This window comes from Protomyctophum parallelum (assembly GCF_964188405.1).
Source record: "Protomyctophum parallelum genome assembly, chromosome: 17".
NCBI classification, from domain to species: domain Eukaryota; kingdom Metazoa; phylum Chordata; class Actinopteri; order Myctophiformes; family Myctophidae; genus Protomyctophum; species Protomyctophum parallelum.
The window spans coordinates 46,916,858-46,931,759 of NC_139719.1; the positions used below are offsets into that span (position 1 = coordinate 46,916,858).

At 44.2% G+C, this 14,902-nt stretch overlaps 2 protein-coding genes across 2 annotated transcripts in view; both read right to left on the bottom strand.

Annotated features, from left to right (window-relative positions):
- Positions 1–288: 288 nt before the first annotated feature.
- On the bottom strand, positions 289–1,293 carry LOC310874817 (kelch domain-containing protein 3-like; the record flags this gene model as incomplete). Its single annotated transcript, XM_083787684.1, has 1 exon — positions 289–1,293. One exon carries the CDS (start codon positions 1,291–1,293, stop codon positions 289–291), a length of 1,005 nt encoding a protein of 334 aa, XP_083643810.1.
- A 5,001-nt stretch (positions 1,294–6,294) lies between these two features.
- The window catches only part of tmem101 (transmembrane protein 101), a 33,551-nt gene continuing 24,943 nt past the window's right edge, over positions 6,295–14,902 (bottom strand). Inside the window, exon 5 of the mRNA XM_083787239.1 lies at positions 6,295–8,737. Coding sequence (XP_083643365.1) covers positions 8,579–8,737 — 159 coding nt within the window. The 3' untranslated portion in view covers positions 6,295–8,578. The remainder of the gene's footprint in view (positions 8,738–14,902) is intronic.

The following is a 14,902-nucleotide window of genomic DNA, read 5'->3' on the forward strand; positions in this document are numbered from 1 at the left end:
CAGGGTGAGGCAGTTTAGAGACCAGGATTACTGCATGTTTTTTGTGAGGGCACCTACCCTAGGGGACACGGGGATAACATGTGAGGGCACCTACCCTAGGGGACACGGGGAGAACATGTGAGGGTACCTACCCTAGGGGACATGGGGAGAACATGTGAGGGCACCTATGTCTCAATTTTAGATTAGATTTCACCTCATGTAATAATCAATAATAAAGTATAGCTGTGATGGTGGAATGAAGTGCGGTCACTGCAATGTGATGGCGTGTCACGCTTCTGTGCGCGTGCACTAACATAAGTACAAGCTGTACACCTCTTCTGTTCCTAAGTCTATGTCTTTTGGACCTTCGGCTCCGCCCGACAGGACGACAGCAGACCCCACGGTGCAGGAGCACATGCTGTGTCTCGGGGGCGGCACGTCCCCCTTGGGCTTAAGCTCGTGCCAGGAGGCGTCACGCGGGTCGAATCTCCACAAGTCGTTTAACGACGTGATCTCAAACTCGCCGCAGCCACCAAATATATACAGTTCTCCGTTGTGGGCGAAGGCTGAATGGGCCTCGCGCCCTTTCGGACGAGGCGTCCCGCCAGAACCGCTGCCGGTGGCCGGCTGCAGCCATCTGTCGGTGGTCGTGTCAAACTCTCTGACGTCGTCGTAGTGGCACCAAGAGTCGTCGTCGTCGTCGGCGGCGTTCAGTTCTTCGTCGTACACCATTCCAGACTCGGGTCGTCCCCCAAACACAAACATCCATGTCCCAATGATGGTGGCGGAGTGATACAGCGACTGCGTGGGTTCGGGGCTGAGCGAGGACCAGACCATGGAGGCCGTGTCCAACTTGTACATTCCAGAGGAGAACGTGTCCCTCCTGAAGCTGGTGCGGGTGTGCAGTCCATAGATATACATGACGTTCCCCGAAGCACAGGCCGAATGGCCCTCCATCTCCTCCGGAAGGCTCCCCTGCTGGTTGGAGGGAACGGACCAGGTGTGTCCGTCGACATCGAATGCGTACAGTTCATTGCACCAGTCCAGTGAGTCGTCTTTAAAGCCTCCCCAGAGGTAGGCCGTGTTTGCGATGAGCACGGCCGTGTGATTGCTGCGGCTGGAGGGAGCGTCCTGCCAGGCCGACGCTTTGGGCTCCTCCCAGGTGGAAGCCGCCGTGTCCAGGATGCGCACCTCCATCGCACCGCCGGCTTTCTGGATTCCTCCAAAGGAGAACATGGCGTCCCCTACTGCCACGGCCGCGTGCTTGCATCTCCGTTCCTTTTCCATGTGCTTCAATGACATCTTCTTAAACATTTTGCCGACACCAGCTTGGATCTAAATGGTTCTGGTCGAGTCTTCCTGGTTCTCTCACAGAATAGCTTTGAATTGTGAAGTCTTACCATTTTATATTATATCTTGTGATGTCACATGATGTCACGTGACCAATCCTCACTTCCGATGACGTTGACCATAATCTGTATGATGGAGTCCATACAGTATATGGAGTCCCAGATGTCTATGTCATTGTGACATAGACATATCCGACATTCACCAACGAAAACTAAATGGAGACTAAATGAAAACTAAGCTATGATGACTAAAGCTGAGACTGAATATATTGACACCTTCATTAGTATCATTAACCCTGACTGTTTGACCAGAATGGAACAGAGCCTTCATTAGCATCATTAACACTGACTGTTTGACCAGAATGGAACAGAGCCTTCATTAGCATCATTAACACTGACTCTGTTTGACCAGAATGGAACAGAGCCTTCATTAGCATCATTAACACTGACTCCGTTTGACCAGAATGGAACAGAGCCTTCATTAGCATCATTAACACTGACTCTGTTTGACCAGAATGGAACAGAGCCTTCATTAGCATCATTAACACTGACTCTGTTTGACCAGAATGGAACAGAGCCTTCATTAGCATCATTAACACTGACTCTGTTTGACCAGAATGGAACAGAGCCTTCATTAGCATCATTAACACTGACTCTGTTTGACCAGAATGGAACAGAGCCTTCATTAGCATCATTAACACTGACTCCGTTTGACCAGAATGGAACAGAGCCTTCATTAGCATCATTAACACTGACTCCGTTTGACCAGAATGGAACAGAGCCTTCATTAGCATCATTAACACTGACTCTGTTTGACCAGAATGGAACAGAGCCTTCATTAGCATCATTAACCTGACTCTGTTTGACCAGAATGGAACAGAGCCTTCATTAGCATCATTAACACTGACTCTGTTTGACCAGAATGGAACAGAGCCTTCATTAGCATCATTAACACTGACTCTGTTTGACCAGAATGGAACAGAGCCTTCGTTAGCATCATTAACACTGACTCTGTTTGACCAGAATGGAACAGAGCCTTCGTTAGCATCGTTAACACTGACTCTGTTTGACCAGAATGGAACAGAGCCTTCGTTAGCATCATTAACACTGACTCTGTTTGACCAGAATGGAACAGAGCCTTCATTAGCATCATTAACACTGACTCTGTTTGACCAGAATGGAACAGAGCCTTCATTAGTATCATTAACCCTGACTCTGTTTGACCAGAATGGAACAGAGCCTTCATTAGCATCATTAACACTGACTCTGTTTGACCAGAATGGAACAGAGCCTTCATTAGCATCATTAACACTGACTGTTTGACCAGAATGGAACAGAGCCTTCATTAGCATCATTAACACTGACTCTGTTTGACCAGAATGGAACAGAGCCTTCGTTAGCATCGTTAACACTGACTCTGTTTGACCAGAATGGAACAGAGCCTTCGTTAGCATCATTAACACTGACTCTGTTTGACCAGAATGGAACAGAGCCTTCATTAGCATCATTAACACTGACTGTTTGACCAGAATGGAACAGAGCCTTCGTTAGCATCATTAACACTGACTCTGTTTGACCAGAATGGAACAGAGCCTTCGTTAGCATCATTAACACTGACTCTGTTTGACCAGAATGGAACAGAGCCTTCGTTAGCATCATTAACACTGACTCTGTTTGACCAGAATGGAACAGAGCCTTCGTTAGCATCATTAACACTGACTCTGTTTGACCAGAATGGAACAGAGCCTTCGTTAGCATCATTAACACTGACTCTGTTTGACCAGAATGGAACAGAGCCTTCATTAGCATCATTAACACTGACTCTGTTTGACCAGAATGGAACAGAGCCTTCATTAGCATCATTAACACCGACTCTGTTTGACCAGAATGGAACAGAGCCTTCATTAGCATCATTAACACTGACTCTGTTTGACCAGAATGGAACAGAGCCTTCATTAGCATCATTAACACTGACTCTGTTTGACCAGAATGGAACAGAGCCTTCATTAGCATCATTAACACTGACTGTTTGACCAGAATGGAACAGAGCCTTCATTAGCGTCATTAACACTGACTCTGTTTGACCAGAATGGAACAGAGCCTTCATTAGCATCATTAACACTGACTCTGTTTGACCAGAATGGAACAGAGCCTTCATTAGCATCATTAACACTGACTCTGTTTGACCAGAATGGAACAGAGCCTTCATTAGCATTATTAACACTGACTCTGTTTGACCAGAATGGAACAGAGCCTTCATTAGCATCATTAACACTGACTCTGTTTGACCAGAATGGAACAGAGCCTTCATTAGCATCATTAACACTGACTCTGTTTGGCCAGAATGGAACAGAGCCTTCATTAGCGTCATTAACACTGACTCTGTTTGACCAGAATGGAACAGAGCCTTCATTAGCATCATTAACACTGACTCTGTTTGACCAGAATGGAACAGAGCCTTCATTAGCATCATTAACACTGACTCTGTTTGACCAGAATGGAACAGAGCCTTCATTAGCATCATTAACACTGACTCTGTTTGACCAGAATGGAACAGAGCCTTCATTAGCATCATTAACACTGACTCTGTTTGACCAGAATGGAACAGAGCCTTCATTAGCATCATTGACACTGACTCTGTTTGACCAGAATGGAACAGAGCCTTCATTAGCATCATTGACACTGACTCTGTTTGACCAGAATGGAACAGAGCCTTCATTAGCATCATTGACACTGACTCTGTTTGACCAGAATGGAACAGAGCCTTCATTAGCATCATTAACACTGACTCTGTTTGACCAGAATGGAACAGAGCCTTCATTAGCATCACTAACACTGACTCTGTTTGACCAGAATGGAACAGAGCCTTCATTAGCATCATTAACACTGACTCTGTTTGACCAGAATGGAACAGAGCCTTCATTAGCATCATTAACACTGACTCTGTTTGACCAGAATGGAACAGAGCCTTCATTAGCATCATTAACACTGACTCTGTTTGACCGGAATGGAACAGAGCCTTCATTAGCATCATTAACACTGACTCTGTTTGACCAGAATGGAACAGAGCCTTCATTAGCATCATTAACACTGACTCTGTTTGACCAGAATGGAACAGAGCCTTCATTAGCATCATTAACACTGACTCTGTTTGACCAGAATGGAACAGAGCCTTCATTAGCATCATTAAAATATTCCATACATAGTGTGGTAGTAAATATAATATAAGGGCATTAGGACCCAGCATCCACAGCAGCCTCACTGATTCATACAAAACAACACAGATACATTTCATTACAAACATCCCTTTATTTCCTCCTGTCAGAAAATTGTAAAAAAAAAAGAACACTTGACAACAACGAATACGGTAAACTTCTTTTACGCCCATTTTCCCCGCTCAGTATTTCACTTTAAAACACTTGTAGGTCTGCTATTTTTTTTTAAATCATGAACATGTGGTGCAAAGCTTTGAATATATACTCTTTCAGAGCGAACGTTTTTAACTCAAATCTTTGCTTCTGGGAGGGGGGGGGGGGGGTCCCTGAAACAACACATTTTCAGATTGATTGATTGATTGAAATATTTATTAACAGTTTGTAGAATTGACAGTACATTTTAAGCACAGCAGATGGGGGTCGGCGGCCAATTTCAAATATTTTTGGGGGTCCTCGACATGAAATATTGAGAACCACTGATCCAGAAACATGAGGTTTTTCAGAAAAAAATGACATACATTTCGACGTCAGGCCTGAATGGGTTAAACACACACGTTAAAAGTCCATAGACTTCTCCGTCACATAAAGGCAGTCGTTTAACCCATTCTGACCAGGCACCCTATTTTGGTGTCAGCATCATGTCATGCTTTAGCTATTGAAAAATAGCAGATCTACAAGCTCGTATCGCGCCACTCGGTGGCGCGATACGAGCTTGTAGGTCTGCTATTTTTGAAAAATCAAAGAACGACTGACATTTTTTTAGAATCTGATCTCAGGTCAGAATGGGTCATCAGACCAGTGTGTGTGTCCGGCGGAAACCTCGTGTGAATCTGATCTCAGGTCAGAATGGGGTCAATAGGAGGGGCCGGCCGGCTGGCTGTCTTTGGGGGCAAAAACAAAAGAGAAAGCCAGAGTAGACGTTTAAAATGTAATGACGTTACGCCCAGTGTCAGGTTACAGGACATCATTACATCACTACGAATACATGTAAACATGAACATAAATTATACATTTATAAAAAACCCAGCAACCATGGAAGCATTTCCTTATAGCTCCCCCCAAAACCAGCAACCATGTCCTCATAGCCCCCCCCCCAAAACAGCAACCATGTCCTCATAGCCCCCCCCCCCCCAAAACCAGCAACCATGTCCTCATAGCCCCCCCCCCAAAACCAGCAACCATGTCCTCATAGCCCCCCCCCAAAACCAGCAACCATGTCCTCATAGCCCCCCCCCAAAACCAGCAACCATGTCCTCATAGCCCCCCCCAAAACCAGCAACCATGTCCTCATAGCCCCCCCCCACCCCAAAACCAGCAACCATGTCCTCATAGCCCCCCCCAAAACCAGCAACCATTACCTCATAGCCCCCCCCCCAAAACCAGCAACCATGCACGCGCATTTTCACGTGAAAAAGCGTCTTTTTCTTTACTTCTCCAAACACATGAGCAAACTGACACAGGCAGTTAACCTATTTATTAAGCCTAGTAACAGAAATATGGTTGGATTAAAATGATGATTTTCCCCCTCCTGTCTGAAAGGGGGGGGGGGGGGTGGCTGGCGAGCAACACAGCTAATCAACTTCACCCGCTCAGCCCCGAGAATGATTCTACTGTTCCAGGTCTCTGCTTTTATTATTTTCAGAGCGAACGCATATCTTTGCTTCTGGGGGGGGGGGGGGGGGGGGGGGGGGGGGGGAGAACAATATTTCCAGATGGGGGTCGGTGGCCAAATACAGATAATTCTGGGGGTCCTTGACATGAAAAAGGTTTGAGCACCGCTGACATAGAAACACAGGGTTTTACAGAAAACTGAGAAGACTTTTTTTTTTAAAGAATCGGCCTCAGGTCGAAATGGATTGAGAACAATGAACTTACATCAATTCCACACGAAGCCTTCGATTCATGGACATCTCTCTCTTTATTTTATGTTTCCGTCGCATTTCCGCCAATCGTTTGATGACCGACTCGTCAGTGGTCAGCAGAGGAGACGGCTCGGGAACGCCACAACGGAACGCCACAACGGGAACGCCACAACGGGAATAAATCTTCACAGATTAAAGTCTTCGTGGGATCGATGTGTAGTCAATGCAAAAAAAGGAGTGTGAGCCGCTCTACCTCTGCCAGGCATGATTGGTGTCGCGTTGCCGGACTGTCGCCTCTCGCAATGTTCAAACGCTTCCGTCGTACAGTCTGGAGCAACGGAAGCTCTGATCACGATTCAAATATAAATGCTTCCGTCGTACAGTCTGGAGCAACGGAAGCTCTGATCATGAGTAAGATATAAATGCTTCCGCCGTACAGTCTGGAGCAACGGAAGCTCTGATCATGAGTAAAATATAAATGCTTCCGTCGTACAGTCTGGAGCAACGGAAGCTCTGATCATGAGTAAAATATAAATGCTTCCGTCGTACAGTCTGGAGCAACGGAAGCTCTGATCACGATTCAAATATAAATGCTTCCGTCATACAGTCTGGAGCAACGGAAGCTCTGATCATGAGTAAAATATAAACGCTTCCGTCGTACAGTCTGGAGCAACGGAAGCTCTGATCATGAGTAAAATATAAACGCTTCCGTCGTACAGTCTGGAGCAACGGAAGCTCTGATCATGAGTCAAATATAAATGCTTCCGTCGTACAGTCTGGAGCAACGGAAGCTCTGATCATGAGTCAAATATAAATGCTTCCGTCGTACAGTCTGGAGCAACGGAAGCTCTGATCATGAGTAAAATATAAATGCTTCCGTCGTACAGTCTGGAGCAACAGAAGCTCTGATAATGAGTAAAATATAAATGCTTCCGTCGTACAGTCTGGAGCAACAGAAGCTCTGATCAGGAGTAAAATATAAAGCGTAAGTTGAGCCTCCTCCCCACTTCTGTTTCGTCTTTACAGTCGCACAAATGTATCCTAATATAAATAGAAATCCTTTAAACATACACAGTATAAGTTGAAAAGTATAGATAAAGTATAAATTAAAAAGGGGAACCATTTCCGGGGAACGAAAATGGCAGATTGCTCAGCCCCCCTCTCCCCCCCACACAGCGTGTGAGGACCCTCACTATAGCGCTGTGTGTGTGTGTGTGTGTGTGTGTGTGCGTGTGTGTGTGTGTGTGTGTGCGTGTGTGTGTCCTGAACACACTGAACAAAATAATGTAGAATTATGATGATTTTGTAGATTGAAGCGAAATAACTGAGATCATTAGGGTTTGTTTTAAATAAATAATAACAGAAAACAGGCTAATCTACAAGCTTACGACACGTCTATCTGCAAGCTCATAGAGCTTGCAGATCTGCTTTTTTTTTTTTTTTTTTTGAGAAATCTTGAAAAAAAGATTTTTTTAGAGAGAAATCTTGAAAATGTGGTGCAAATCTTATATAATATTCTTTCAGAGCGAACGTTTTTAACCCATTCTGAACGGGAACCCATTTTGGTGTTAGCATCATGTTATGCTTTAGCTATTGAAAAATAGCAGATCTACAAGCTCGTAGCGCGCCACCGAGTGGCGCGCTACGAGCTTGTAGGTCTGTTATTTTTGAAAAATCGAAGAACGACTGACATTTTTAGAATCTGATCTCAGGTCAGAATGGGTTAATCAGACCCAGTGTGTGTCCAGTGGAAACCTCGTATGAATCTGATCTCAGGTCAGAATGGGATAATCAGACCCAGTGTGTGTCCAGTGGAAACCTCGTATAAATCTGATCTCAGGTCAGAACGGGTTAATCAGACCCAGTGTGTGTCCAGTGGAAACCTCGTATGAATCTGATCTCAGGTCAGAATGGGTTAACTCATATCTTTGCTTCTGGGGGTAAGGGTCCCTGGAACAGCGTACTGTCAGATGGGGGTGATTCTGGGGGTAGTTTGAGGACCACTGATATAGAAAACACATGTATTTCAGAAACAACTGTCATGATTTAGAAGACGTTTTAGAAAAGGTTTCTCAGGGTCTGAAAGGGTTAATCCCACAGCTCCCAGGCGTCCCGGACGGTGACCTTTTGACCCCCCCCCCCCCGCCGGTCGGTGCGATCCGATTGGTGGATTTCAGCCGTCGGTGGCGAGGATGAGCGCGGCTCCGAACACGCCCACGTTGTGACCAATCAGCTTCATCTGGTTCCAGAACTCCACCCTGCGCTCGCCGTGCCAGTAGCCCAGGTTACCGTCGATACAGAGCACCACTAGGGGCAGCAGAGTGGCCAGGACCTGCACACACACACACACACACACACACACACACACACACACACACACACACACACACACACACACACACACACACACACACACACACACACACACACACACACACACACACACTTAACATCTTTATTTGTATTCACATTTTACAAGAAATGTCTTGAACACAAACAATAGTGGATGCGCAAACTTGAGAAAACTCTACAACAAGTGCTTCAGGATCCAGATCACGGGTACAGAAAGCATCGCCTTCTCCATATATGGCGACGACTGCCAATTATCACAGACTCTGAACAGAATTTTGCCGATGCCTGATCAGCTCTGGGCTTATTGGGCATGTCTGCAATCTGCAGGGCAGGCCTCTCACCACTGATTTGTGGACATTACCGAGGCTTCCAAATATGAACACAAGTAGTTTACATTTGTAGCCAAGCTGTATAATAGCATCCTTAATACGCTGGTACTTAAGCACCTTGGTAAGGAATGCCTCTTCCAGACTGTGGTCAAAATGTACATGATGTCACTTCCAAAATGGTCACTTCTCTACTGTCCTCATCAACAACAACAATATCTGGTGTATTAGCTGTGACATCTGAAAAAGCATCATTTTCATTATTGTACATGAACATGGCAGTTGAAACACGTGAGTGCTTTTTGGCAGATGATGAAACATATGAACTTATGTCCTTATAGCTAATAGGTCAACAATTCTGTCGTGCCTAGCAATGTACATTCCCTTATATACAGTATACATATAGCAGCAATTAAGAATATGTGACAGTGTTTCTGTAAGTGGAGTGTGGTCATGGTGCAGACAATGAGGAGGAAACGTGTTATGGTACCACAGAGAGAGATGGAGCCTGGTTGGAAGGACCTGTAATCTGGCTTTGACTGTAAAGGAGACTAATATCCTCATCGACTGCATCATTCTTGAATATTGTATGAGATACGGTGTGGTCTGCATCGGGAAGGCAAGCTAGCTTCCCCTGTAGTTTTAAACCAGTCCAGTGTTGTTGTTGTTTTTGCTGTTGTAGCATTATAAGGTTCCTCCGTGCATTGACTGGTGATACATGGTGTTCTGTATCAATTACAGTATATACAGTACTCCTTACTGAGATCAAACAGGTGGTAATAATAATAATGTCCTCAGAAACATCTACAGATTCAGAGTCAGGTCGAACCCAGCACAGAGATACTCCAGTTCTCACACAGAGGTCATTGAGGTCAGGCCCAATCTGACGACACCCCAAACCCAGTAGCATGTGAGTCCATTTTAAAGGAGAATTCCATGCTAGAATGCTTTCTTATCTTTCTTACCTTTCTTTGTAGTTGTTACGTCCCCACCAAAGAGGTCCAGGTGTTTTTTTGTGCAAAAACTCCTTATTGGCTATTTTCCCTACCATAAGCGCTCAATGAATTGCATTGCATTGAATGGGAATTGAATGGGGCTATGGGGTGTTATGCTAGTTCGCTTATTTCCATCGAATGAAGTAGTAAAGTGTGCCGCTTGGGATATTATTTACATTATGAAGAGAGGATATATACAAAGAAATTATAATTTTGAGTGATGGAAATAAGCGAATTAGCATAACACCCCATAGCCCCATTCAATTCCCATTCAATTCAATGCAATTCATTTAGGGCTTATGGTAGGGAAAACAGCCAATAAGGAGCTTTTGCACAAAATAACACCTGGACCTCTTTGGTGGGGACGGAACAACTACAAAGAAAGGTAAGAAAGCCTTTTAGTATGGAATTCTCCTTTAAGGTTGGGCTTTCTTCTAAACCCCAGGAAACCTGTCTCGCCCTCTGCTGCCAGAAACCTGTCTCGCCCTCTGCTGCCAGAAACCTGTCTCGCCCTCTGCTGCCAGTGGCACTTTACGCCGTTTCATATCTAGAAACAGAGAAGATCTAGAAAGTTCCCTGACAGTCGTGTCATCACTGTTTAGCATGTTCATCAAGTGAGCCGGCCTTGTGGCGTTATTTATCCACTCCACGTTCGGCACGCCAAACCCACCGTCCTGTTTGGACTGGAAAATACTGTCTCTGGTGGTGTGGGTGTTGAGCCCGAACCACTTCCTCACAGAGTGAACTACACTAAAGCGGAAAGCATAATCAGGGACATTCACCACCCCAGCCACAGCCTGTTCAAGCCGCTGCAGCACCCACGGCCAGGCAAGCGTTTCAGGAGCATCGGGAGCAGTACTACGAGGCTCTTGAACAGCTTTTATTTGTCAGCAATCAGATTGCTGAACAAGAGCTAAGTTTTAGACTTTTTGCCTAGACTTTTTGCCTAGTCGTATTAGGGCATTAACCAAACGTGGTTTTGATAGTCGATAGTCGACTCTCACTAAAAACGCCGGGACAACGCTCCACACGTCCCAAACTCTTCTCCCTTCTGGCTCCAAAACTGTGGAATGCACTTCCCATTGCAGTCAGAACTGCAGCATCACTCCCAATCTTCCGCCGTAGCCTGAAAACCCACCTTTTCAGACTCCATCATGGCCCATAGCACTTACCCTACCCCCTTAGATAGCATTTATGTTGCCTTAGATAGCATCTGATACAGACTTATAGCATGTTATGTAGACAGCACTATAATTGTATTGTATTTAGTCATAGCACGCCATAGTACATATGTATAGCATAGTAGTAAATATGTATAGTTTATATGTATATATAGTATTATATGTATAGTGTATGTATAGTTTCATTATATGTATGTATAGTTTCATTATATAGATATTCCACTGTTACTTTCTTAGCTTACGCATGTTTCATGATAAATGCTTTTATGTGATGTATTCCCATGCTTTTGTTCTTGCTTAAATGTAAGTCGCTCTGGATTAAGAGCGTCTGCTAAATGCCTAAATTGTAAATTGTAAATTGACTCGAATACCATTGAAATCGATTCATAGTCAATTAGTCGGCGGTAAAATATGATATTTATTCCATCCAATCAAGCATTAAAACATCGTGTTCTGAAACAGCCAGCGAGTGAAGCAAAACAGAGCCGGTGAATTCACTCAATGCAGGCCGAGTGGAATAGTACTAAGAGAGTGGCGACACACTTCCTATGGGCTATAGTTCCAAACATTGGAACTATCCCATTGAGATAGAATGAGCACTTCCGCATTCCATTGTTACAGTGGGAGTCGACGCGAGTGTCGCCACTCTTACTAGATTACGCTGAATGCCGCTCTGATTAGCCGAAATTAGCTCAGCTGTTTCAAGTCAAAGTTGCAAGTCCACAATGACTCACGGATGGACGCGTTGTGAGCTTGTAGATCTGCTATTTTTGATGCGCAAGACCGTTCTACGGAGCAGCATAGCATGTTACGTTGTTCACAATGTTTGGAGAGTGGAGACTGGAGCGAGGAGGAGGAGGAGGAATGAACCATGCCATGTTTTTCATACAACCCTAAATGTTCAACAACAAGTTACAACCACAGTTCCTTTGGTTTTTAGAAGGAGCTACAAGCTAGGAGTCTAAGGAGGAGGTTTGCTAGCTAGCAGGCTGCCAGGCTATGAATCAGATGATCAACTACTTAACTCCATCGCGAGTCTTTTGCGGCTACGTATTAGAACTATGATCGTGCGGCATAGCTGTTTGTTTTTAATAATGCCACACGCGGCACGCCTGGACTTTTGTTGGATAAGCATGAAGAAACATGAAATCACGGCAAGAGCTACTGTAGTTTGACTGTCACCAAACTGGATAATATTGGGCAGAGCGAGGAGGAACTCCTGCTATACTTTACTGTACCGGACGAGGACGACACGTCTCCAATCTAACTACAGTAATAAACTCACCAATAGTAAAAGTATTTACACACTGTAGTTGTCCCCATTGAGCGTATGAGCCTATGAGGCATAATCATCGCATTATGCTTTTCCCAAAGAAAATCTGTCTCGAATGCTGCTAGTGCCACCGCCGGTCCACCGCCCACCGCACCTACACGAGTGAGGGTGACGGCAAAACCCACGTACAGTAGGCTTGTATATGATAAAACCCACGTACAGTAGGCTTGTGTATGATAAAACCCACGTACAGTAGGCTTGTGTATGATAAAACCCACGTACAGTAGGCTTGTATATGATAAAACCCACGTACAGTAGGCTTGTGTATGATAAAACCCACGTACAGTAGGCTTGTATATGATAAAACCCACGTACAGTAGGCTTGTATATGATAAAACCCACGTACAGTATAGGCTTGTGTATGATAAAACCCACGTACAGTAGGCTTGTATATGATAAAACCCACGTACAGTAGGCTTGTATATGATAAAACCCACGTACAGTATAGGCTTGTGTATGATAAAACCCACGTACAGTAGGCTTGTATATGATAAAACCCACGTACAGTAGGCTTGTATATGATAGAACCCACGTACAGTAGGCTTGTATATGATAAAACCCACGTACAGTAGGCTTGTATATGATAAAACCCACGTACAGTAGGCTTGTATATGATAGAACCCACGTACAGTAGGCTTGTATATGATAAACCCACGTACAGTATAGGCTTGTGTATGATAAAACCCACGTACAGTAGGCTTGTATATGATAAAACCCACGTACAGTAGGCTTGTGTATGATAAAACCCACGTACAGTATAGGCTTGTATATGATAAAACCCACGTACAGTAGGCTTGTATATGATAAAACCCACGTACAGTAGGCTTGTATATGATAAAACCCACGTACAGTAGGCTTGTATATGATAAAACCCACGTACAGTAGGCTTGTATATGATAAAACCCACGTACAGTAGGCTTGTGTATGATAAAACCCACATACAGTAGGCTTGTATATGATAAAACCCACGTACAGTAGGCTTGTGTATGATAAAACCCACGTACAGTAGGCTTGTGTATGATAAAACCCACGTACAGTAGGCTTGTATATGATAAAACCCACGTACAGTAGGCTTGTGTATGATAAAACCCACGTACAGTAGGCTTGTGTATGATAAAACCCACGTACAGTAGACTTGTATATGATAAAACCCACGTACAGTAGGCTTGTGTATGATAAAACCCACGTACAGTAGGCTTGTGTATGATTAAACCCACGTACAGTAGGCTTGTGTATGATAAAACCCACGTACAGTAGGCTTGTATATGATAAAACCCACGTACAGTAGGCTTGTGTATGATAAAACCCACGTACAGTAGGCTTGTATATGATAAAACCCACGTACAGTAGGCTTGTGTATGATAAAACCCACGTACAGTAGGCTTGTGTTTGATAAAACCCACGTACAGTAGGCTTGTATATGATAAAACCCACGTACAGTAGGCTTGTGTATGATAAAACCCACGTACAGTAGGCTTGTATATGATAAAACCCACGTACAGTAGGCTTGTGTATGATAAAACCCACGTACAGTAGGCTTGTATATGATAAAACCCACGTACAGTAGGCTTGTGTATGATAAAACCCACGTACAGTAGGCTTGTGTTTGATAAAACCCACGTACAGTAGGCTTGTGTATGATAAAACCCACGTACAGTAGGCTAAACCCACGTACAGTAGGCTTGTGTATGATAAAACCCACGTACAGTAGGCTTGTATATGATAAAACCCACGTACAGTAGGCTTGTGTATGATAAAACCCACATACAGTAGGCTTGTATATGATAAAACCCACGTACAGTAGGCTTGTGTATGATAAAACCCACATACAGTAGGCTTGTGTATGATAAAACCCACATACAGTAGGCTTGTGTATGATAAAACCCACGTACAGTAGGCTTGTGTATGATAAAACCCACGTACAGTAGGCTTGTATATGATAAAACCCACGTACAGTAGGCTTGTATATGATAAAACCCACGTACAGTAGGCTTGTATATGATAAAACCCACGTACAGTAGGCTTGTGTATGATAAAACCCACATACAGTAGGCTTGTATATGATAAAACCCACGTACAGTAGGCTTGTGTATGATAAAACCCACATACAGTAGGCTTGTGTATGATAAAACCCACATACAGTAGGCTTGTGTATGATAAAACCCACGTACAGTAGGCTTGTGTATGATAAAACCCACGTACAGTAGGCTTGTGTATGATAAAACCCACATACAGTAGGCTTGTATATGATAAAACCCACATACAGTAGGCTTGTGTATGATAAAACCCACGTACAGTAGGCTTGTGTAT